General features: G+C 43.9%; 2 protein-coding genes across 7 annotated transcripts in view; both read left to right on the plus strand.

Annotated features, from left to right (window-relative positions):
• Nucleotides 1-2,304: 2,304 nt before the first annotated feature.
• On the plus strand, nucleotides 2,305-16,491 carry LOC139385629 (DCN1-like protein 5). 6 transcript variants are annotated; one of them, XM_071130860.1, is made up of 11 exons: nucleotides 2,323-2,437; nucleotides 5,312-5,382; nucleotides 5,588-5,630; nucleotides 5,732-5,834; nucleotides 6,594-6,685; nucleotides 9,696-9,766; nucleotides 9,873-9,964; nucleotides 14,005-14,113; nucleotides 15,537-15,641; nucleotides 15,760-15,866; nucleotides 15,971-16,491. In XM_071130860.1, the coding sequence occupies exons 4-11, from the start codon at nucleotides 5,764-5,766 to the stop codon at nucleotides 15,987-15,989; spliced, it is 666 nt and encodes a 221-aa protein (XP_070986961.1). In that variant the 5' UTR covers nucleotides 2,323-2,437; nucleotides 5,312-5,382; nucleotides 5,588-5,630; nucleotides 5,732-5,763; the 3' UTR covers nucleotides 15,990-16,491. The 6 variants fall into 6 exon arrangements, with proteins under 6 accessions (XP_070986957.1, XP_070986961.1, XP_070986958.1 ...); XM_071130857.1 differs by having other exon boundaries at nucleotides 2,326-2,437; nucleotides 15,760-15,862; XM_071130856.1 differs by lacking the exon at nucleotides 5,588-5,630 and having other exon boundaries at nucleotides 2,305-2,437; nucleotides 15,760-15,862.
• Nucleotides 16,492-22,033: 5,542 nt separating this feature from the next.
• Nucleotides 22,034-25,840, plus strand: part of LOC139386075 (calpain-5-like) — a 29,421-nt gene continuing 25,614 nt past the window's right edge. Inside the window, exon 1 of the mRNA XM_071131497.1 lies at nucleotides 22,034-22,270. The gene's annotated coding sequence lies outside the window, so the exon portion shown is untranslated. The remainder of the gene's footprint in view (nucleotides 22,271-25,840) is intronic.

Below are 25,840 nucleotides of genomic sequence, written 5' to 3' on the forward strand. Positions count from 1 at the left end.
TCAAAATGTTGTTCTTCCTCTCAGTGTACTTTGATAGTAGCCCTCCTGAATGTTTGCATACCAATGCCTCTTTTAAGAAGTCAGAAACTTTATGGAACAGAATATAGTGTGATGATTGCCCATTGATATATATATATATATATATATATATATATATATATATATATATATATATTTAAAGTTTAATTGGCCTGCTATGTATGGAACGCTGTTTGGGTCTTTGTGTGAGCCAGCTACCTAACCCTGTTGCCCAAAGCTAACGTTATAAGCAACCAGCTAACTTCATCTGGCTCGACCGGACCGCGTTATGTGTTGTGAAACTAGCCACAATAAGGATGAGGCACAATCGTGGAATTTGCAGTTTGCCTTCAAAATAAAAGTACTTTAAAGTGATTCAGACGGTTACAATTGGAGGAATCATGCCATATTTAGACTTGATAATGTTATCAATGTTGGAATGTGAAGCAATGAAATGGCGTACCAGTCTACTAGGTGACCCACAGAACACAACTGTGTCGAGTTTACGCAAACATTAGCGTTGTAGCTCTTATCACGGGACTGTGACTGTGTGAAATCACCTCCCCAGTCAGCCTATTGTGTGTATTGACATTCATATTGCACTGTACAGCTTTACCTAAGGATTGGGGATCAATTAAATGGGGTATCAGTCTACTCAATACCCAATATATTTATTTCCCAATGCCCTCTTCTGAGTTATCAGACTCCAAAACATCCACGCAGTATTGTTTTTCCTTGGCAATAGTGTTCAATACACATAGGTTGATAATAAATGTGGCTCAATTCACAGTTGTTTCAGAGTCCCACAATAAGAGCTACGACGCTAATGTTCTCTGGGTGTCACTGAGTAGACTGATACCCCATGTCATTGATCCACAATCCATAGGTAAGGCTGTACAGTGAAATAAGTATGTCCCCAATGCAATTCTAAAGTATAACACATCCAGTGTGATTTAAACAGATTTTTGTCAAATTAACAAATTATTGTTTTATGAGGATTTTATATAACAACATTCCAACCTCGTTTAGCATGATCTATTCAATTATGGCATAATTCTACTATTTGTGTTCATTTGCATCACTGTCAATTACATACTTTTATTTTGAAGGCTAACCGCAAAGTCCACTATTGTGGCTAGCTTCACATTGATTGGTCCGACCACCATTAATCAAATAAGAACTGCTTTATAAATTCGGGTTATTTTAGATGATGACACCTAGCTATAGTGAATTCAGATTTTGCTGTATTTTGGGGGGAAGAACATTGTTTGAGTCCATGAGCTGGCTAGCTTTATTTTATGTCCAGCGCTGTAGGTGCGCGAGACAACTTTACTAGCAACATAGCATACGTATCGATGAATCAAGTCAAAATGTATTGGTCACATACACATGGTTAGCAGATGTTAATGCGAGTGTAGCGAAAAGCTTATGCCCTCTAGTTCCGACCATGCAGTAATATTTCACAACAACTACCTTTTACACACAAGTGTAAAGGAATTAATAAGATAATGTACATATAAATATATGAATGAGCGATGGCCGAACGGCATAGGCAAGATGCAGTAGATGGTATAGAGTACAGAATATACAAATGCGATGAGTAATGTATGGTATGTAAACATTATATAAAGTGGCATTGTTTAAAGTGACTGGTGATACATTTATTACATCCAATTTGAAATTATTAAAGTGGCTAGAGATTTGAGTCAGTATGTTGGCAGCAACCACTCAATGTTAGTGATGGCTGTTTAACAGTCTGATGGCCTTGAGATAGAAGCTGTTTTTCAGTCTGGGTCCCAGCTTTGAATCGTTGTGACATGTGAAATACGAGTGATAGTGTAAATAATGTGTAATAACTACGAACAAAAAATAATGAACGGGTCAAATTATTATGTGACGTGCAGTCATATTCAGGTTGACCAGTTATTGACCAGTTATGTGTTGTGAAGCTGGTCAACCACCTTATTTGACACGTTAAAAATAGTGTTATTTGACGTCTATTTTGACACGCAAAGATACCTCACACTGTAGGGACATGTGGGGGAAAATAGATAAACTGAGAAACAGGCAGACCTGAGGTATTCGTCATTTCTGGTAGAGGGAGGAAGGGGGCGTTTTATTTAGACATAATCGTTAGTTATTTTGTATTTCTTACCAATTTCATGCGTTCGATATTATTTTTAATAAAGTAAGGTAAAATACATATTCGAATAATTCGACCTGCAATTTGATTTATTTCCATAGCTAGTACGACTCGATCGCGGACCCCTTGAAATCATGTGGTACGTTCCATAGCTCTCTGTTGCCCCGGAAGAAAGCAGTTCGCTTTACCACTTGGAAAGTGATCAGCTCGCGAGGTTGCAACCGTGAAAGTACATGATCTACTCGCATAAAAGAAACACAACTCTTGGAATCCAAGGTTTGCATAAAATATTCACATACTTTTAATATCCAAAACGGCGTTGTATATCCCCCTTGGGTGGATGCACTGACGTAAACCTGTGGCAAATATTTGGCTAGCTACGTTAGCCAACAACGGCTACATATGTTTTCTGACTTGTTGAGAAACTAAGTTGACTAACGTTAGCATTCCAGCTAATCGTTTCCATTGTTTTGGTCGAATTCGATTGATCTCTTTACCCAGTGTATTCTAGCTAACCTTAGCTAGACATGCTAGTTAAATACAGCCTTCTTTGCCGGTCCCACGCATTCTACTGTTGGCTTTTGAACGTCATCGTGACAGAAATAACCTGCGAACTGGCTAGCTAAAGTATCTGACTGTTAGCTACCCGCGTTAGTTGGCTAGCTAGCTAATTAGCTTACATTTTTAGTTAACTCGAACTAGCTAGCTATCTTTCTTGACAACAACAAAAAAAGCAACGCCCCAGTGTGTGTATTGGCGTAATCTTTATGCAGATAATTAATTTTGTGGTTAAGATGATTAATCACATGTATAGTCCTGATTCAGCCAGAACAACATAACGTTGTTTGCTTCACTAAGCTAGCTAATTTACTAACGTTAGTAGGTGATTGATTGCCAAATAACGTTGATCCAGTAATTTTACATTTGAAACTCTGCGTCGTTGGGAAAGGTTCGTAAACAAGCATTTCGCTGTAAAGTCTACACCTGTTGTATTTGGCTCATGTGATGAATTACATTTTATTTCGAAAAGCAATGCATGTTGTAAGCTACCTGTCTAGTTAGCCTTTGCAATCGCAGTTAAGTTGGCTAGCCGCTAGCTAACATTAGTACTCTGACAATATTTCGTATGACAGGTCTAGCCTATCTTATTTAAAATTGGATTTGATAACAACCGTTATAACGTACTTTGGCATTGTATTATAGTTCATATTTAGACTATCTAGCTAGTTACCCAGTGCAGTGGGTTTCTGAATGTTTCGCATCGTTCGGCATTACGGTGACGCAGTTATTCTGACCAGCGTTGTTTAACGTTAGTTAGCACCTACAACAATAACTGGGAGATACTCCTGCATGTGTGTCGATGCATATCGTTATTTGTTGTAGTTCTGTGTGCGTTAACTGGGCGACTAACGTTAACTATTAGAATAGCGATCATTGATATGTCTGCTGTCTGTACATTAAAGAATCCGGTAGAAATGTAACTAGACTATCAAAGTAACTTGGATGAAATCTGGCCGCTAGCTCTGATTTTACAATATCCAGTTATTTCACGTTTGTTTATCAGCTTCAAACAGAAAGGTCCACAGGTCTCGAGAACCCAAGGGGGGTATACCCATCTACCCAGTGGTGTAGTGGGGGCTATGTGCAGTATACTCACTTTTTTTCAGTGGGCATTGGCCACATTTTTTTCCCCCAGACCTAAAATAAAATAGTCTCCTGATGTGGTTTAAGCATTGTTGTGGACTTATACCATTCCATTTTGTCTGGTCAGTTCTCCCTTCCAGTCTCTAGAGCTTTGTTACCCTTTGGATGGTGGACCATTTTTGATACAAACAGGAAACTGTTGAGCGTGAAAACCCCAGTAGTGGGGGCAGTTTATACAAACCTGTGCACCTGAAACCTACTAAAATACCCCGTTCAAAGGCACTTAAAATCTTTTGTCTTGCCCATTCACTCTTTGAATGACACATACACAATCCATGTCTCAATTGTCTCAAGGCTTTAAAAAATCTTCTTTAACCTGTCTCCTCCCCTTCATCTACACTGATTGAAGTGGATTTAACAAGTGACATCAATAAGGGATCAGCCTGGATTCACTTGGTCAGTCATGGAAAGAGCAGGTGTTCTTACTATTTTGTTCACTCAATGTATTCACATATCCGCCGCACACAGCCTAGTTTCAGCAAGAGACTGGTTGTCGCATGGAGCATCTCACAAAATAACGACATCAGTAGCTGGTAGGTAGGAAAGACGTTTCAATTCAGGATATCTACTAGTAAATGCTAACTAAGGAAACAATGGGTATGCAAACCAGGTATTGAAAAAGTTTTGTCTGAAGTCCTGGTTGAATCTTTGCCTTGTGCAATTCAGTTATCATGCGCTGTTTGAAATAACATTTCTGAAGCCTTTCCTAGAAAGTCTACCCAATTAAATGTTGACTGCAAAGTACGCCTACCTGGCAGAATGATATCTATGATTTGTATCAATCGGGAGGGCATTTGTTTTGCAAACTCTTACATCGCATGTACTGTACTGTAGGCCTACATTGTATGTGCAGGAACACCGTTAGCCAAATGGTCCCTTGCTGGGCGTACAATTTAATTAAAGGGCAACTACACCCTCCCCCAAAATATGATTTGATATTCCCAGACCTCATAAATGGTCTCCTGGTGTGGTTTAAGCATTGTTGTAGACTAGGAACATCCACATTTTGTTGTTTTTCTATCAAGAATTGTGATTTTGGGAGTGAAACTTTGAGAGGAAAACTCATAAACTATTGGAGAACATTGAATTCTCTGCACAGTGTGCCTTTCCTTTTAGATAATTAGAGTATACCCACTTCTCCAGACACCACTGCAGCTACTGTCTATTGAATGGGCTACGGTCCACATAACTTATGGACCAGATAGCAGCTAGCCAATTATTAACAATACATGCATTGGATGAGATCTGTTTGTTTAGACGAGGTAGCTGCTTCGATATACAGCCAACTGGCTAACATTAAACATAGGAGTTATCTGATCTGTGGTTTACGCCTTGTCTGGCGCACAACCCCAAAAACCACTTACACAAGACAAAGCTAGCTTGCCAGTATATTAGCTACTATGTCATCTCACCTCTCCTTCCCGCTCTCTCTGTCTGTTGCTGTAGGATAGTACACAGTGTTCGTACTGGCTGAGGAGACAGACCTACAGACGGTATCACAGACACTGGACAGATTTGTAAGTTAACAGACTCATGAGTGAACTATTGGGATAACCCAGTACTGTAGCTAGATAGCTAGTTGAGCCAGAGCAGGGGCATTCTGAGAGTTGATTAGCTATGTGATGTGACCATACTGTCTGCTCTTTATGTATGCTTTATAATGTTATGGTACTATGTAGTTTATCACCTCAAGTCTCACTGTAAACTGTGTTTTTATTATAGAATCTTATAGATTTGAATGGACAAGGAGACCAGAAATACATAGGTACTTCTCCTATATACTATCTGTAAATAGTATACTGTTTATGGTATGGCTCTCAGCTCGGTGAGCTGACAGACTCGGTGTGTGTGTGTGTGTGGACCCAGCCCAGCTAGTTAACCCGTGTGGAAACTCCGCGATGCCTGTGAAGAAAAAGAGGAAGTCTTCAGGGTCAGATGACCCGGGACTCAGGAAGTGTAAAATCACCTGGTGAGGAACCCTTCCTCACCCACCACCCGTCACCTTTCCTGCGTCTCATCTTTCCTGCGTCTCACCTCTCCTGTTCCTCACCTCTCCTGCTCCTCTCCTGCTCCTCACCACTCCTTCCACCATCCTTCACTATTGGATGTTTGGTCTTTTTCCTCCACACACCCCATTTCATGATTCCCACCCCTTAAAAACCTGCTGTATTTAGAGCTGTAGTGGAACTCTGCCTCACCCAACCGTTCTACTGTAGACCTTCCTTCTCCTCACCCATTCCACCGTATGTGTGTGTGTTGCAGCTGCTGCTTGCTGGCTTTGCTCTGTGCAGTGAGCCTTGCTGCTTGACTGGGGAACTCAACACTCAGCACATATTTGTCCCATTATGCAGCACAGACCTCAGTCAGTCCACAGGAAAGGAAAGAGGGAGGAGTGTGTGTGACACTGAATATCCTAAGAACTCCTCTCATGCATGTGTCTGAGTCTGTTTAGTGACCATGTTCTATCCTGTGGTGTCGTTTCTGACTTCTATCCTGTGTGGTGTAGTTTCTGACTGTGTTCTATCCTGTGTGTTGTCGTTTCTGACTGTTCTATCCTGTGTGGTGTAGTTTCTGACTGTGTTCTATCCCGTGTGGTGTAGTTTCTGACTGTGTTCTATCCTGTGTGGTGTAGTTTCTGACTGTGTTCTATCCTGTGTGTTGTAGTTTCTGACTGTGTTCTATCCTGTGTGTTGTAGTTTCTGACTGTGTTCTATCCTGTGTGTTGTAGTTTCTGCAGACCTCAGGCTCCAGGCCGGTTGATCAGCCCAGAGGACCAGTTCTCCAATAAGAAATGTCTGGCCTGGTTCTACGAGTACACAGGTACAGTGCCTTCAGAAAGTATCCATGCCTAGTTAAAGGTTTTTAAAAAATCCACATTTTGTTATGTTACAGCCTGAATTCAAAATTGAATAATAATATATATTTTTCTCACCCATCTGTATTGAAAATTAAATGTATTGAAAATTAAATATCTCATTTACATAAGTATTCACACCCCTGAGTCAATTACATGTTAGACAATCACCTTTGGCAGCGATTACAGCTATGAGCAATGTTCTCTCTCCAAGTAGGCTACTGTTGCTATTTGATCATAATCTAGGCCTATCAGAGTGGTCTACCATAGAAAACAATGTAGAAAATACATCCCATAACATGTTTACATGGAAATAGCTGTTCCTTCATTCAGCCTACAGTAGCAGACAATGTGTGGTGTTCAATGTAGGCCTACATTCCATAAAACTTAAATAAAATAAACAACTTTTAAGGATGGACATTAACCTGTTCATCCACTTGTCCTTCAGACAAGGTGACTGAAAATGTTGTGGTGTTTGATGCAAGAAACCACTATTCCCTTACCATTATTACAGAGAATCAGACAAATTATGCTACCCTCTGCCTATTTGCTACTTAGCTTATTCAAGCCTGTCTCAAAATACGACACTGCCCCTTTAAGACAGAAAAAAAGCTCTTTATGCGACTTGCTTTTGAAAGATGTCTAGAAAAGCACAGGTTATGTGCTCTTACAGGAAGCAACCACTCCCTCACTGCTGACTAGAAATAACTGGGCTAAAACTGACTTACTAAAAAATGTACACATCTGGCTACATGCAGCTCTTTCTTTGATCTCAAAACAAGCGCATCTACTCCCGACCACTTATGCTGTAAACACAGTTCAAAGTGAATGGAACAGCTCCATATATGGCAACGGTCTATTTGCATATAGGGATACTGCAATTCTGATTGGCTATGGCGCACCGGTCTGTGTAGAGTATGGGCCTGAGTCATGCTTGTCAATGCAATAGAATCCTACTCTGTGCTCTACCTACAAGAAAATGTCTTACATAGTTCGTTTTGTTTCAGTATATTGCGTTGATTCCATCACAATTCGCACAGTAGAGGGAAACGTTGAAGTAGTTAACTTAAGGGGAAAATTTCAATCTCGTGCTTCTCTGCGTGGGGGGAGCTGCGAGTCTGCACGCAGTTTAGAGGGAACATTGTCTGTGAGTCTTTCTGGTTAAGTCTCTAAAAGTTTTGCACACCTGGAGTGTACAGTATTTGCACATTCTTTTTTAAATTCTTAAAACTTTGTCAAGTTGGTTGTTAATTATTGCGAGACAGCCATTTTCTAATCTTGCCATAGATTTTGAGCCAATTTAAGTCAAAACTAACCAGGCCACTCTGGAACATTCAATGTCGTCTTGGTAAGCAGCTCCAGTGTATATTTGGCATTATGTTGTAGGTTATTGTCCTTCTGAAATGTGCGTTTTTCTCCCAGTGTCTGTTGGAAAGCAAACTGAACCAGATTTTCCTCTAGGCTTTTGCCTGTGCTCAGCTCTATTCTGTTTCTTTTTATCAACAACAAAAAAAACTCCCTAGTCCTTGACAAGCAGTACTACATAGAGCCATGACTACATGGAACTCTATTCCACATCAAATAACTGGCGCAAGCAGTAAAATTAGATTTTTAAAACACTATTTAAAAAAAACACCTTATGGAACAGCAGGGACTATGAAGCAACACAGACACATGCATACACACACATACCACTATACATACACATGGATTTACTACTGTAGATATGTGGTAGTGGTGGAGAAGGGGCCCCGAGGGCACACATTGTGTTGTGAAATCTTTGAATGTATTGTAATGTTTTTTTAAATTGTATAAACTGCATTATTTTTCTGGACCCCAGGAAGAGTAGGTGCTGCCTACAAATACCCATAACATGATGCAGCCACCACCATGCTTAAATATATGAAGACTGGTACTCAGTGATGTGTTGTGTTGGATTTGCACCACACATAATGCTTTGTATTCAGGACATAGTTTATTTCTTTGCCAAATTATTTGCAGTTTTACTTTCGTTCCTTATTGCAAACAGGATGCATGTTTTGGAATATTTTTAATTCTGTACATTTTTCCTTATTTTTCCTTGTCATTTAGGTTAGTATTGTGGAGTAACTACAATGTTGTTGATTCATCCTCAGTTGTATCCTATCACAGCCATTAAACTCTGTAACTGTTTTAAAGTCACCATTGGCCTCATGGTGAAATCCCTGAGCGGTTTCCTTCCTCTCCGGCAACCGAGTTGGGAAGGACGCCTGTATCTTTGTAGTGAATGGGTGTGTTGATACACCATTCAACGTGTAATTAATAACGTCACCATTCTCAAAAGGGATATTCAATGTCTGCTTTAGTTTAACCCATCTACCAATAGATGCCCTTCTTTGCGAGGCATTGGAAAACGTCCTTGGTGTTTGTGGTTGAATCTGTTTTAAATGTACTGCTCGACTGCGGGACTTTACAGGTAATTGTATGTGTAAGGTACAGAGATGAGGTGGCCATTCAAAAGTCATGTTAAACACTATTGTTGCACAAAGAGTGAGTCCATGCAACCTATTGTGTGACTTGTTAAGGATATTTGTACTCCTGAACTTTATTTAGGCTTGCCATAACAAAGGGGTTGAATGCTAATTGACTCGAGACATTTCAGCTTTTCATTCATTTGTAAAAATGTCTAAACATAATTCCACTTTGACATTATGGGATATTGTGTGTAGGCCAGTGACACATCCCAATTTAATCGATTTTAAATTTGGGTTGTAGCACGACAAAATGTGGGAAAAAGTCAAGGGGTGTGAATACTTTCTGAAGGCACTGTATGTCATGATGATCATAGATAGAAAACTAAGGTGGCCTATTAACTTGGCTACACTCTGGGAACTCTTTTTAAATTGCAAGGAACTCTGAATCTGATTATTGGTCACTAAGTATTGAGTCATTTATACCATTTTGTGTGTGTTTTTCTACCTGCTTCCTGTGTACCAGGTCCAGATGAGGTGTTGGGTCCAGAGGGGATGGAGAAGTTCTGTGAAGACATTGGAGTGGAACCAGAAAACGTTAGTCTTCCTCGTCTTTTGTCTTCATCCATCCATCCATCGTTGATAATTATGATGTATGTTCTCTCCCTCCCCGCTCCCCGCTCTCCATCTTTCTCTTTTTCAGATAATTATGTTAGTTATAGCCTGGAAACTAGAAGCTCCAAATATGGGATTTTTCACTAAGGAGGAGTGGCTTAAGGGAATGACTTTACTACAGTGAGTAACCTTGATTTACCACATCACATGTCTATGTTCCTGATGCTTCTCACTCTATAGGTGTGACTGGGAAACCGTGTGTGTTAGTGACACTACACCCCACTATAGGTGTGACTGGGAACGGTTTGTGTGTGTTAGTGACACTACACCCCCATAGGTGTGACTGGGAAATCGTGTGTGTTAGTGACACTACACCCCCATAGGTGTGACTGGGAAACCATGTGTGTTAGTGACACTACACCCCCATAGGTGTGACTGGGAAATCGTGTGTGTTAGTGACACTACACCCCCATAGGTGTGACTGGGAAACCGTGTGTGTTAGTGACACTACACCCCACTATAGGTGTGACTGGGAAACCGTGTGTGTTAGTGACACTACACCCCCCCCCCCCCCCCTATAGGTGTGACTGGGAAACCATGTGTGTTAGTGACACTACACCCCCATAGGTGTGACTGGGAAACCGTGTGTGTTAGTGACACTACACCCCCCCCCCCCTATAGGTGTGACTGGGAAACCGTGTGTGTTAGTGACACTACACCCCCCTCCCCACTATAGGTGTGACTGGGAAACCGTGTGTGTTAGTGACACTACACCCCCCCCCCCCCCCCTATAGGTGTGACTGGGAAACCGTGTGTGTTAGTGACACTACACCCCCCTCCCCACTATAGGTGTGACTGGGAAACCGTGTGTGTTAGTGACACTACACCCCCCCCCCCCCCCTATAGGTGTGACTGGGAAACCGTGTGTGTTAGTGACACTACACCCCCCTCCCCACTATAGGTGTGACTGGGAAACCGTGTGTGTTAGTGACACTACACCCCCCTCCCCACTATAGGTGTGACTGGGAAACTGTGTGTGTTAGTGACACTACACCCCCCTCCCTATAGGTGTGACTGGGAAACCGTGTGTGTGTTAGTGACGCTACACCCCCCTCCCTATAGGTGTGACTGGGAAACCGTGTGTGTTAGTGACACTACACCCCCCTCCCCACTATAGGTGTGACTGGGAAACTGTGTGTGTTAGTGACACTACACCCCCCTCCCTATAGGTGTGACTGGGAAACCGTGTGTGTGTTAGTGACGCTACACCCCCCTCCCTATAGGTGTGACTGGGAAACCGTGTGCGTGTTAGTGACGCTACACCCCCCCCCCCCCCCCCCCCCCCCCTATAGGTGTGACTGGGCAACCGTGTGTGTTAGTGACACTACACCCCCCTCCCTATAGGTGTGACTGGGCAACTGTGTGTGTGTTAGTGACACTACACCCCCATAGGTGTGACTGGGAAACCGTGTGTGTTAGTGACACTACACCCCCCCCCCCCCCCCCCCTATAGGTGTGACTGGGAAACCGTGTGTGTTAGTGACACTACACCCCCCTCCCCACTATAGGTGTGACTGGGAAACCATGTGTGTTAGTGACACTACACCCCCATAGGTGTGACTGGGAAACCGTGTGTGTTAGTGACACTACACCCCCCCCCCCCCCCCTATAGGTGTGACTGGGAAACCGTGTGTGTTAGTGACACTACACCCCCCTCCCCACTATAGGTGTGACTGGGAAACCGTGTGTGTTAGTGACACTACACCCCCCTCCCTATAGGTGTGACTGGGAAACCGTGTGTGTTAGTGACACTACACCCCCCTCCCTATAGGTGTGACTGGGAAACCGTGTGTGTGTTAGTGACGCTACACCCCCCTCCCTATAGGTGTGACTGGGAAACCGTGTGCGTGTTAGTGACACTACACCCCCCTCCCTATAGGTGTGACTGGGAAACCGTGTGTGTGTTAGTGACACTACACCCCCCTCCCTATAGGTGTGACTGGGAAACCGTGTGTGTGTTAGTGACGCTACACCCCCCTCCCTATAGGTGTGACTGGGAAACCGTGTGCGTGTTAGTGACACTACACCCCCCTCCCTATAGGTGTGACTGGGAAACTGAGTGTGTTAGTGACACTACACCCCCCTCCCTATAGGTGTGACTGGGCAACTGTGTGTGTGTTAGTGACACTACACCCCCCCCCCCCCCCCCTATAGGTGTGACTGGGAAACCGTGTGTGTTAGTGACACTACACCCCCCTCCCCACTATAGGTGTGACTGGGAAACCATGTGTGTTAGTGACACTACACCCCCATAGGTGTGACTGGGAAACCGTGTGTGTTAGTGACACTACACCCCCCCCCCCCCCCCCTATAGGTGTGACTGGGAAACCGTGTGTGTTAGTGACACTACACCCCCCTCCCCACTATAGGTGTGACTGGGAAACTGTGTGTGTTAGTGACACTACACCCCCCTCCCTATAGGTGTGACTGGGAAACCGTGTGTGTGTTAGTGACGCTACACCCCCCTCCCTATAGGTGTGACTGGGAAACCGTGTGCGTGTTAGTGACGCTACACCCCCCCCTCCCTATAGGTGTGACTGGGCAACCGTGTGTGTTAGTGACACTACACCCCCCTCCCTATAGGTGTGACTGGGCAACTGTGTGTGTGTTAGTGACACTACACCCCCATAGGTGTGACTGGGAAACCGTGTGTGTTAGTGACACTACACCCCCATAGGTGTGACTGGGAAACCGTGTGTGTTAGTGACACTACACCCCCCCCCCCCCCCTATAGGTGTGACTGGGAAACCGTGTGTGTTAGTGACACTACACCCGCCTCCCCACTATAGGTGTGACTGGGAAACCGTGTGTGTTAGTGACACTACACCCCCCTCCCCACTATAGGTGTGACTGGGAAACCATGTGTGTTAGTGACACTACACCCCCATAGGTGTGACTGGGAAACTGTGTGTGTTAGTGACACTACACCCCCCTCCCTATAGGTGTGACTGGGAAACCGTGTGTGTGTTAGTGACGCTACACCCCCCTCCCTATAGGTGTGACTAGGCAACCGTGTGTGTTAGTGACACTACACCCCCCTCCCCACTATAGGTGTGACTGGGAAACTGAGTGTGTTAGTGACACTACACCCCCCTCCCTATAGGTGTGACTGGGCAACTGTGTGTGTGTTAGTGACGCTACACCCCCCCCCCCCCCCCCCCCATAGGTGTGACTGGGCAACTGTGTGTTAGTGACACTACACCCCCATAGGTGTGACTGGGAAACTGTGTGTGTTAGTGACACTACACCCCCATAGGTGTGACTGGGAAACCGAGTGTGTTAGTGACCCCCCCCTATAGGTGTGACTGGGAAACAGTGTTTGTTTGTGACCCCCCCCCCCCCCCTATAGGTGTGACTGGGAAACCATGTTTGTTTGTTTACCCCCCCCCCCCCCCCCCCCCCCCTATAGGTGTGACTGGGAAACCATGTTTGTTTGTGACCCCCCCCGTAGGTGTGACTGGGAAACCATGTTTGTTTGTGACCCCCCCCCCCCCCCCCCCCGTAGGTGTGACTGGGAAACCATGTTTGTTTGTGACCCCCCCCCCCCCCCCCCCTGTAGGTGTGACTGGGAAACCATGTTTGTTTGTGACCCCCCCCCATAGGTGTGACTGGGAAACCATGTTGGTTTGTGACCCCCCCCCCCCCCCCTATAGCTATAGGTGTGACTGGGAAACCATGTTTGTTTGTGACCCCCCCCCTATAGGTGTGACTGGGAAACCATGTTTGTTTGTGACCCCCCCCCCCCTATAGGTGTGACTGGGAAACCATGTTTGTTTGTGACACTACACCCCCATAGGTGTGACTGGGAAACTGTGTGTGTTAGTGACACTACACCCCCCTCCCTATAGGTGTGACTGGGAAACCGTGTGTGTGTTAGTGACGCTACACCCCCCTCCCTATAGGTGTGACTAGGCAACCGTGTGTGTTAGTGACACTACACCCCCCTCCCCACTATAGGTGTGACTGGGAAACTGAGTGTGTTAGTGACACTACACCCCCCTCCCTATAGGTGTGACTGGGAAACCATGTTTGTTTGTGACCCCCCCCCCCCCCCCCTATAGGTGTGACTGGGAAACCATGTTTGTTTGTGACCCCCCCCCCCCCTATAGGTGTGACTGGGAAACCATGTTTGTTTGTGACCCCCCCCCCCCCCCCTATAGGTGTGACTGCATAGAGAGGTTACAGGGGAAACTGGACTACCTTCGCAATCATCTCAACGACACGATCAACTTTAAAAACATCTACAGATACGCCTTTGACTTTGCCAGGGTGAGTCCTCGTTCACTGGTTCACAGTCAGGAAATGGTTTGACCTCCTAAGAAGAGAGTAGAGGGTCTGGTTGCATTTGAAAAGTATTCAGACCCCTTTTTCTACAATTTGTTGCGTTACAGCCTTATTTTAAAATGGATTAAATCTCCCCCCCCCCCCCCCCTCTCATCAATATACACACAATACCCTATAAAGACCAAGAAAAAAAATGGATTTTAGAAATGTTTGCAAATGTATAAAATATAAAAAACTGGAATCACATTTACATAAGTACTTTGATGGTCCTGAGCGCTCTAGAGCAGGTTTTCATCAAGGATCTCTGTACTTTGCCCCATTCATCTTTCCCTCAATCCTGACTAGTCTCCCAGTCCCTGCTGGTGAAAAACATCCCCATAGCATGATGCTGCCACCACCATGCTTCACCGTAGGGATGGTGCCAGGTTTCCTCCAGACGTGATGCTTGGCATTCAGTTTTCATCAGACCAGAGAATCTTGTTTATCATGGTCTGAGAGTCCTTTAGGTGCCCTTTGGGAAACTCCAAGTGGGCTGTTATGTTCCTTTTACTGAGGAGTGGCTTCCCTCTGGCCACTACCATAAAGGCCTAATTGGTGGAGTGCTGGTTGTCCTTCTGGTAAGGTTCTCCCATCTCCACAGAGGAACTCTGGAACTATGTCAGAGTGACCATCGGGTTCTTGGTCACCTACCTGACCTTGGCCCTTCTCCCCCGGTTGCTCAGTTTGGCCGGGCAGCCAGTCCTGGGGTCTGAGTCTCTTCACGGGGCCTCTGGGTGTCCAGGGGGCTGGCAGTGGCAGCAGTCATGATGGTGTTGCAGACAGCTCTAGGAAGAGTCTTGGTGGTTCCTAACTTCTTCCATTTAATAATGATGGAGGCCACTGTGCTCTTGGGGACCTTCAATCCTGCAGACATTTTTTGGTACCCTTCCCCAGATCTGTGCCTCGACACAATCCTGTCTCGGAGCTCTACGGACAATTCCTTCGACCTCATGGCTTGGTTTTTGCTCTCTTGTAGAGCCTTTCCTAATCATGTCCAATCAATTGAATTTACCACAGATGGACTCCATCAAGTTGTAAAAACATCTCAAGGATGATCAATGGAAACAGGATGCACCTGAGCTCAATTTCAAATCTCATAGCAAAGGGCTGAATACTTATTATGTAAGGTATCTGTTTTTTATTTTTAATACATTTGCAAAAAATTCAAAAGCCTGTTTTCCCTTTGTCATGGGGTATTGTGTGTAGATTGATGAGGAAAAAACGTAATTTAATCAAAAGGCTGTAACTTAACAAAATGTGGAAAAGGTCTGAATACTTTCTGAATGCATACATTACCTCTTCCTCTTTATCATCTCTCTTACCCCTCCCCCTGACTCTCTGTTCTCTCCCCTTCTCCTCCCTCCCCCAGGATAAGGACCAGAGGAGTCTGGACATGGACACAGCTAAGTCCATGCTAGGGTTGCTACTGGGGAGAACATGGCCACTCTTCCCTGTCTTCAACCAGTTTCTGGAGGTAACACACACCCTATGCTGAACACAAATGTGTTGTCCCTGCACTGACTCCCTCCTAATATCGATCTCCTTTCTCCTCCCCCTATCCCCGCTCCTCTATTTTCTCTCCTCCCCTGCAGCAGTCCAAGTACAAGGTGATGAATAAGGACCAGTGGTATAACGTCTTAGAGTTCAGTCGTACAGTCAGCACAGACCTCAGTAACTATGACGAGGATGGAGCCTGTGAGTACGTACACACACACTAAAGCATACAAAAACACACGAAAAAACACACACACACACACACAGTCCGTCTAACACTACTCTCTCTCTCTCGCTCTCTCTCTGCAGGGCCGGTGTTATTGGATGAGTTTGTGGAGTGGCAGAAAGCTCGGCTGGCAGCGTTATAGCTGAGGACACACTCGCCAAACCGCAGAAGAGGAGAAAGAGAGAAGCTCACATGAAGATGTTCTCCCTCCGTTTGAAATATACAGAAACGGCACACACACTATACAGAGATGGCACACACACACCTTCCATGGACTGTGCACACACACACCCATACGGTGTCACGGCGTGCAGATACACTTCCAGTGACGGCCTCTGTGCTTAGTGGGCCAAACAGTGAAGTCCTCTCTCTCTGAAGATAGTTTGTCAGTGTTAATTTAAGCAAGTTCAACAAGGCGAAAACAAACAAAAAACTAAACGAAAGGGGGAACTATTTTTCATATATATTGCATCTCTAGCCATTGTTGTGAAGCTCAACTGGGGAATTTTTCCGTTTCCTTGAACATTTTTTCCCGTCATTTTTGAGTCTTACCTTGTTTATAGTATGTTTTCAGAACAAGAATAAAGAATGGAATTCAACCAAATATACTGGGCTGTGATTGGTACGACCAAATGAATCTTGTTTACCATACACTTGCTTGATGCTCATTGGGTCTGGTGGATCAACATGTCCAACATGACCTTCGTTAAAGGTCCAACACAGACGTTTTTATATCCATATCAAATATTTTCTTGTTAACAATTAAGTACCTTAATGTGATTGTTTTAGATTAAAATGCTCAAAAAGAAACAGAACTTAGCAAATACCAATTTCTCAAGCAACAATTGTGCTAGGTCTGTCTGGAAGTGGTCTGAGTGGGGAGAAGAGAACTATGTTATTGGCAGAAAGGTTTAGAACTCTTTCTTATTGGTCTATTAACAAATTTACTGCCTGGTGATGTCACCAGACAGGCCAAAACTCCATCCCACCAAAACGGGTGGTCTTTTCGAACAGTTTTTTGCACTAAAAGTACATGATCAGAATTTTCACAGTATTACTCCAGCCTCAGTATGGAAATATACACAGTGTAGAAAGCATTAAGAAAACTGTCCTAATATTGAGTTGCACCCCCTTTTGCCCTCAGAACAGTCTCAATTTGTCGTCGGGCATGGACTCTACAAGGTGTTGAAAGCATTCCAAAGGGATTGCTGGCTCATGTTGACTCCAATGTTTCCCAAGGTTGTGTCAAGTTGGCTGGATGCCCTTTGGGAGGTGGACCCATTCTTGATGCACACGGGAAACTGTTGAGCGTGGAAAAACCCAGCAGTGTTAGTTCTTGACAATTAAACTGGTGCGTCTGGCACCTACTACCATCTTTTGTCTTGCCCATTCACCCTCTGAATGGCACACATACACAATCCATGTCTCAATGCTTAAATCCTTCTTTAAACTATCTCCTCCCCTTCATCTACACTGATTTGAAGTGAATTTAACAAGTGACATCAATAAGGGATCATAGTTTTCACCTGGTCAATGTTTTGTACACTCAGTGTCTATAAAACACAGGGAAATCATGTTTTTTTTAACTGCCCTGGGCCTTTAACCCAATAGAAAGAACACGAAAAAGTCCTGAGCCAATAGCCATCGGCTTTATATTTAATCAATCACTTCCCTCTGAACACTTCCTCACATATTGTATACCTCTAATTTGGAGCCCTGTCTTGCAGTCGTGTGATTCGCTAAGCTCAAATAATGATGAAATAAATCATTTTTTTGTTCACTCTTACATAGGCCAGACTATAGATGTTATTCCAGGCTTATTAGAGTTTTGCACAATTATAACCTGGGGACAAGGTTAGAACCATATACACTGGGATTAACAACACAATCATCCAAAGTTAACATGTATTTTTTATGTTTTATTTCCAATTACTTGAACAAAATATTAATGGAATTTGTTGGATTTGATGACAAGTCCAAATCTTAAATTTGTCTGGGAATTTGTGATTGAGTAAATGTTTTACAATGGAGTGAAATGGCAAGGCACTATCTGTTAAAGTTGTCCAGTAAAAAACTCATTTTTTTTTCTGTTCCAAACTATTTTGGTACGGTGTGTCTGTATGCCCTATTGAACATGACCCTGATCTTTCTGCTTAGGGGCTGCATCTATCAAGACTAGGAGGGCTGACCTGGAAACAGTTTCGCGTTTTAATTCGTAATGATTAAGATTTATATGAACCGGTCAGGAAGGGATCATTTATCAGCCGCCATACTGAGACGCTTTATGAAAACAGGCCCAGATCTTGTATGTCACATCTCCAGTTGAAAGACTGGTTTCTCCTGGCCCTGGGATGGACTGGCTGTATCCCTTTCGTCAGGGTCTGAGTCTCTACCCGGGGGGCTCTGGGTGTCGAGGGGGCCGGCGCTGGCAGCAGCCATGATGGTGTTGAGCCTGGTGAGGGACAGCGAGCACTGCTTGGGCGGGGGATAAGTACTGTTCTCTTCATGACATTTGCTCCTGAAGCTTCTCTGAGTTTTGACCGGTGGAGATGGGCTGACTTTGTCCATGATAATGCTTGTCGTCGAGGCAGAGTTATCCTCATCCTCTTGTTCCACATCCTGCCGGAATGCCACGCTGACCGTTTCACCATGGTTACGATGTCCCTGTCCTAGCGACCGCTCCCAATTCACACACCTTATGAGTGCTGGTAAAATGTATCTGTATTTAATGTTGATGATGTTTAAATGAGGGAGGTAAAGAGTGGATGCATGTGTGAGTCCCAAATGGCAACCTTATTATATAGTGCATGTCTTATTAACACAACATGGATGCCTTACAACAGTACTTACAGGTGGTAAGATGAGTGTAGTTTGTCCTCCGGTCAGTAGGAGGCAGTAGTACAGGCTGCTGTGGTGAGGAGAGGCAATGTGGATCCGCAGGCTACCATCTCGTTGCATAGTAACCAACATCTTTCTGGTTGGCATGAAGACTGCTGTTCAGGACCTGACCAAATGGGGTCTGCCAGTACTGAACTGCTCCTACACACACACCAGTATCACTGGGGTATGGGGACATTCCAAAAAGGTAGTATTTTTTTGTGTGCATTATCTCACTTGCATGTGTTGTGTTCATGCAGGGCAGTGTGAGGCTCCTCCCTGAACTCTGACCCTGGAGGTGTAGCTTAGGGTTTGACTGACCACGCCCATACAGAGTGCTGAGCCAATCAGTAGATACCCCGGAATTCTCCCCATCCCCACCACTACACACACACACACAGAGTAAGGATAATGTTTCCCAGAGGACCCATGTTGAGTAACATGTTTTTATATTCCACAGAGAAATAATAAAGCAATCAACCATCAATAAATTAACCAATCAAGTATCTGACATGCGTTCTCTTGGCATACTCCTTAAATAAAACACACAGGGTGAATAAGTAATAGCCTTGTGTGAAAAATTATATTTCAATACATTGCTCCTCATCATAATATCATTATGACTTACTGTGTAGTTTGTTCAAAGTGTATCTCCTTAAACAACAAACCGTCTTCATTTAAACTTACACGTTAGATGTTTCATGTCCATCTCTCCCGTTGTCTGATGTGAATGCTGTCTTTCTTCAGTTCAGTAAAGTGCAGTTTCTCACATGACTCCGGTGACTCCAGTCCCTTAGTGTTAAACACTAATGACACAGCGCGACAGACAGACGGTTCGCCACCTCGGTCACGGCCACTGGCAGCACATTACGCTGCGGTCCTTTTACCCTGTGGCCACAGGTGGGCGCTGCAGTACTGTAAATAGCAGAGACGTGAAAAACGTGTTGTTTCTAAACAAACTGTAACCTTATGCCGATTAAATTAAATTGTATTGGTGACATACACATGGTTAGCAGATGTTATTGCGAGTGTAGTGAAATTGCTTGTGCTTCTAGTTCCCGATAGTGCAGCAATATCTAACAAGTAATTTAACAATTTAACAACAAATCAAATCAAATCACATTTATTTATATGGCCCTTCCTACATCAGCTGATATCTCAAAGTGCTGTACAGAAACCCAGCCTAAAACCCCAAACAGCAAGCAATGCAGGTGTAGAAGCACGGTTGCTAGGAAAAACTCCATGGAAAGGCCAAACCCTAGGAAGAAACCTAGAGAGGAACCAGGCTATGTGGGGTGGCCAGTCCTCTTCTGGCTGTGCCGGGTGGAGATTATAACAGAACATGGCCAAGATGTTCAAATGTTCATAAATGACCAGCATGGTCCAATAATAATAAGGCAGAACAGTTGAAACTGGAGCAGCAGCACGGCCAGGTGGACTGGGGACAGCAAGGAGTCATCATGTCAGGTAGTCCTGAGGCATGGTCCTAGGGTTCAGGTCCTCCGAGAGAGAGAAAGAAAGAGAGAATTAGAGAGAGCACACTTAAATTCACACAGGACACCAAATAGGACAGCAGGAGTACTCCAGATATAACAAACTGACCCTAGCGCCCCGACACATAAAGTACTGCAGCATAAATACTGGAGGCTGGGACAGGAGAGGTCAGGAGACACCTTGGCCCCATCCGAGGACACCCCTGGACAGGGTCAAACAACAACTACCCAATACACACAAATCTAAATAAAGGGATGGAATAAGGATATGTACATATAAATATATGGATGGGCCATGACCGACCAGTATAGATGAGATGCAATAGATGGTATAAAATACAGTATATATATCTGGGAGGAGTAGCGCAAGATATGTAAACATCATTATTAAAGTGGCATTAATAAAGTGACGAGTGATCCATCTGTTAGAGTGGTCAATGATTTCAAGTCTGTATGTAGGCATCAGCCTCTCCGTGTTAGTGATGTCTGTTTAACAGTCTTGAAAAATAAACGATTTTTCAGTCTCTCGGTCCCAGCTTTGATGCACCTGCACAAGGTGGGCTTTAGACCCAGGGCCTCAAGCTTAATGATGAGCTTGGAGGGTACTATGGTGTTGAATGCTGAGCTGTAGTCAAAGAACAGCATTCTTACATAGGTATTCCTCTTGTCCAGATGGGATAGGGCAGTGTGACGGCAATTGCATCGTCTGTGGACCTATTGGGGCGGTATGCAAATTGCAGTGGGTCTAGGGTTACAGGTAAGGTGGAGGTGATATGATCCTTGACTAGTCACTCAAAGCACTTCATGATGACAGAAGTGAGTGCTTTGGGGCAATAGTCATTCAGTTCAGTTACCTTTGCCTTCTTGGGTACGGGAACAATGGTGGCCATCTTTAAGCATGTGGGGACAGCAGACTGGGATAGGGAAAGTGTTACATTGTTTCCAGACTGGCAAATTGATTGATCTGCTGCATACTGGCTGCAATTTGATTTGTTCACACAGGCAGCCCAATTCTTTAATTGTTTCCACTAATTCTTCTTTTGACCGATCACATCAGATCTTTTCACATTAGAGCGTTTTCAGATCTGATTGGCCAAGAGACCAATTAGTGAAAAAGTTGCCTAAAGGCATGCCACTGTGCCATCAGACATACATCTTCCAAAAACATTGTACAGCAACATTCTATCTTTCTTTGTGCGTTTTGAAACGAATTAGACCTAATTCTGGAGAAAAATAAAATATTGAGTTACGAAGTTGCTTTAGTTACCATTCTTTATGAAGAGTAAGGTGAGGAGTTTGGCCCAGAATCAAAAGATAATTATAAACTGGATGGTTCAAGCCCTGAATGCTGAATGGCTGCCAGCCGTGATATATCAGACCATATACCATTTATTTTTATGATCTAATTACGTTGGTAACCAGTTTATAATAGCAATAAGGCACCTGGAGGGTTTGTGATATATGGCCAATATACCAAGGCTAAGGGCTGAATCCAGGCACTCGCGTCGCAAGTAAGAACAGCCCATGGTATATTGGCCATATACCACACCCCCTCGCGCCTTATTGCTTTAACATCACACTTTTTTTTAATGACAAGGCAGAAATAGATTACTGTTGGAAATTAGCCGAAATAGGCACTTTCCAAAAGAGACGTGGATTTATTCTCATATGGTTTATGTGAAAAGCAGTAGGCTCCAATGAATATTTTCAAGAGCTTTGATTCAACTTGATCATGTCATTGGAGCAGTAGGTCTAGTCGACACTAAAATGGACCACATGATTCTGATCAACATGGTCAGGGAACAGGAGTAGCCAGTGCTCAGCTCCCGCCGTAAGACTCAGCCCTCCCCTGTGTGTGAGAGAGAAAGAGTGAGAAAGAGACAGCAAGCGAGCCCTGGGGAGCTCGTGCATCAGAAGAGCAGCCTCCAGGAGCGAACCAGGGGTCTCACTGACTGAAGCCCCAGTAGTACGGAGAGAAACGAATACGTCACCGAGGGAGTCAACTCTTCCAAGGTAAACTAGCCCAAACTAAAGCAGCCAGTCGGTTTTACGGAAATGAATGACGATTAATGAACTTATTTAATATTTTGTAGAGCATAGCCCACAGCAATTATGCATATGTTTGTCTCTGTGTGAATGTATTTAAACTTTTTTAGAGCAACGATTTTACCAACTGCTAGCCAAGTTAAATTATATTCCACGATGTAGACCATCAACGGAGTTGAGCGAAGACGAGATTGAAGACGCGAGTGGGCGGATTGGAGCTCGGAAGTTACATATATATATATATATATATATATATATATATATATATTATTTTTTTTTTAAATAAAAAACTACTTATTTCAACACCCCCAAAAATAGCCCACATTTACACAGGACAGAAGCAGTATTTTAGACAAATACAAAAATATGGATTTTATGTGATGTCGAAGCCCACACTAGATGTAGCGCAACTCCGTTGATGTGAAGTACAGTACATCGTGGAGTTGAGTTTTACTTGGCTACCAACTGCTGTGTCTTCAGCAAGTATAAAACACGTTTTGACGTTAGTTCAGTTCAATAGTCTACTATCTATTTGTGGGTGTGGTTGATATGCTTAGCTCACTCGCAGGAAAGCAGAACATACACTTTCTTTTCCCCCAGCAGCTGCAGAGTCTGTAAAATGTGTTTAGACTTACTGAGCAGAGCTACTACCTTTGCCCCAGGCTGAGGAGGTCTGTTATGAATCCTGACTTTCTCTCTCCACCCCCACCTCATTTCTCCTCAGTAGAAGTTCTAAAGCCTGATGAGTCATTCATGTAGGACTCAACTATTATTTTCAGTCCTATACTCTTGAGTATGTTAAATGGGGACTGAACTGTGAACAAAGAGACGGTTGTAGTATAGTTTGTCTCTGCCATTTCAGTCTGTACCATGTCTGGCGATGTTATTGCCTGAGAACACCCTCACACCATGCCAGTCACACCCTCCGCTAACATTGGGTTGGTGTTGTGGTTCGAGTAGCTAGCTGATTGTTACAGACTAATGTGACGCTCGCTCCATTATTTATTTATTTATTTATTTAACTAGGCAAGTCAGTTAAGAACAAATTCTTATTTACAATGACAGCCTGGCAAAAGGCCTCCTGCGGGGACGGGTGTTGGGATTAAACATAGGACAAAACACACATCACGACAAGACAGATAACACTACATAAAGAGAGACCTAGACAACAACACAGCATGGTAGCAACACAACATGACAACACAGCATGGTAGCAACACAACATGACAACAACATGGTAGCAACACAACATGGCAGCAGCACATGGTAGCAGCACAAAACCTGGTACAAACATTATTGGGCACAGACAACATCACAAAGGGCAAAAAGGTAGAGACAACAATACAGCCTTGGGCTCCCGAGTGGCGCAGCGGTCACTACAGACCCTGGTTCGATTCCAGGCTGCATCAAAACCAGCTGTGATTGCGAGTCCCATAGGGCAGCCCATAATTGGCCCAGCGTAGTCCAGGTTAGGCCTTCATTGTAAATAAGAATTTGTTCTTAACTAATTTGCCTACTTAAATAAAAATTAAATAAGTGTGCAAAGCTGTCATCAAGGCAAAGGGTGGCTACTTTGAAGAATCTAAAATATATTTTGATTTGTTTAACACTTTTGGTTACTACATGATTTCATATGTGTTATTTCATAGTTTTGATGTCTTCACTATTATTCTATAATGTAGAAAATACTAAAAATAAAGAAAAACCCTTGAATGAGTAGGTGTGTCAACTTTTGACTGGTACTGTAAGTGCTTTACACCACTGCCTAAAGGACTCTCAGAACATGATTAACAAGATTCTCTGGTCTGATGAAACCAACATGGAACTGTTTGGCCTGAATGCCAAGCGTCACGTCTGGAGGAAACCTGGCACCATCCCTACGGTGAAGCATGGTGGTGGCAGCATCATACAGTGGAGATGTTTTTCTGTGGCAGGGACTGGGAGACTAGTCGGGATCAAGGGAAAGATGAATGGAGCAAAGTACAGAGAGATCCTTGATGAAAACCTGCTCCAGAGCGCTCAGGACCTCAGACTGGGGGCGAAGGTTCACCTTCCAACAGGACAATGACCCTAATCACAGCCAAGACAAACACAGGAGTGGCTTCAGGACAACTCTCTGAATGTCCTTGAGTGGCTTAGCCAGAGCCCGGACTCGAACCCGATCTCACATCTCTGGAGAAACCTGAAAATAGCTCTGCAGCGACGCTCCCCGTCCAACCTGACAGAGCTTGAGAAGACCTGCAGAGAAGAATGTGAGAATCTCACCAAATACAGGTGTGCCAAGCTTGTAGTGTCATACCTAAGAAGACACGAGGCTGTAATCTCTGTCAAAGGTGCTTCAACAAAGTACTTGGTAAAGGGTCTGAATACTTATGTAGATGTGATATTTCACTTTATTTTGTATTTTTTTTATAAACCTGTTTTTGTTTTGTCATTATTGGGTATTGGGTGTAGATTGAGGGGGAAAAAACAACAACAATTTAATACAATTTAGAATAAGGCTGTAATGTAATAAAATGTTATGTCAAGGGGTCTGAATACTTTCCAAATGCACTGTACAAAGAGTGAGAGAGTGATACATGATGAGTGTGGGATAGAACGAAGGGTAGTATGGAGAAGTGAGACAGAATTTAAACAAACAGGCAGAGCAAATGAGATGAAGTGTATGTGAAAGAGGGGAGAGAAAGAGAGAGAATGAGAGCGATAGAGATGAATATGGAGGGGACCTCTGTAGTAGTAGTGATTTTGACATGTGGAGATAAGGTTTCCTGTCAGGACAGAACCCAATAGTCCCCTTCTTAGACAGAACCCACAGCTAGGCTGGCCACATTCCATTCATACCCCTAGTCCCCTTCCCTAGTTCCTACTCCCTCAGATCTGTAAGGAATATATACACGGCTCAAAAAAATAAAGGGAACACTAAAATAACACATCCTAGATCTGAATGAATGAAATATTCTTATTAAATACTTTTTTCTTTACATAGTTGAATGTGCTGACAACAAAATCACACAAAAATGATCAATGGAAATCAAATTTATCAACCCATGGAGGTCTGGATTTGGAGTCACACTCAAAATTAAAGTGGAAAACCACACTACAGGCTGATCCAACTTTGATGTAATGTCCTTAAAACAAGTCAAAATAAGGCTCAGTATTGTGTGTGGCCTCCACGTGCCTGTATGACCTCCCTACAATGCCTGGGCATACTCCTGATGAGGTGGCGGATGGTCTCCTGAGGGATCTCCTCCCAGACCTGGACTAAAGCATCCGCCAACACCTGGACAGTCTGTGGTGCAACGTGGCGTTGGTGGATGGAGCGAGACATGATGTCCCAGATGTGCTCAATTGGATTCAGGTCTGGGGAACGGGCGGGCCAGTCCATAGCATCAATGCCTTCCTCTTGCAGGAACTGCTGACACACTCCAGCCACATGAGGTCTAGCATTGTCTTGCATTAGTAGGAACCCAGGAGGAACCCAGGGCCAAGTCTCACAAGGGGTCTGAGGATCTCATCTCGGTACTTAATGGCAGTCAG

Source organism: Oncorhynchus clarkii, chromosome 27 (assembly GCF_045791955.1).
Source record: "Oncorhynchus clarkii lewisi isolate Uvic-CL-2024 chromosome 27, UVic_Ocla_1.0, whole genome shotgun sequence".
Lineage (NCBI taxonomy): Eukaryota > Metazoa > Chordata > Actinopteri > Salmoniformes > Salmonidae > Oncorhynchus > Oncorhynchus clarkii.

Coding starts and splice junctions, on each gene's coding strand:
- LOC139385629 (XM_071130856.1), top strand. CDS start 5,764: ATGCCTGTGAAGAAAAAGAGGAAGTCTTCAGGGTCAGATGACCCGGGA. Junction 6,686..9,695: donor CTGGTTCTACGAGTACACAG/GTACAGTGCCTT, acceptor CCTGTGTACCAG/GTCCAGATGAGGTGTTGGGT. Junction 9,965..14,004: donor AAGGGAATGACTTTACTACA/GTGAGTAACCTT, acceptor CCCCCCCTATAG/GTGTGACTGCATAGAGAGGT.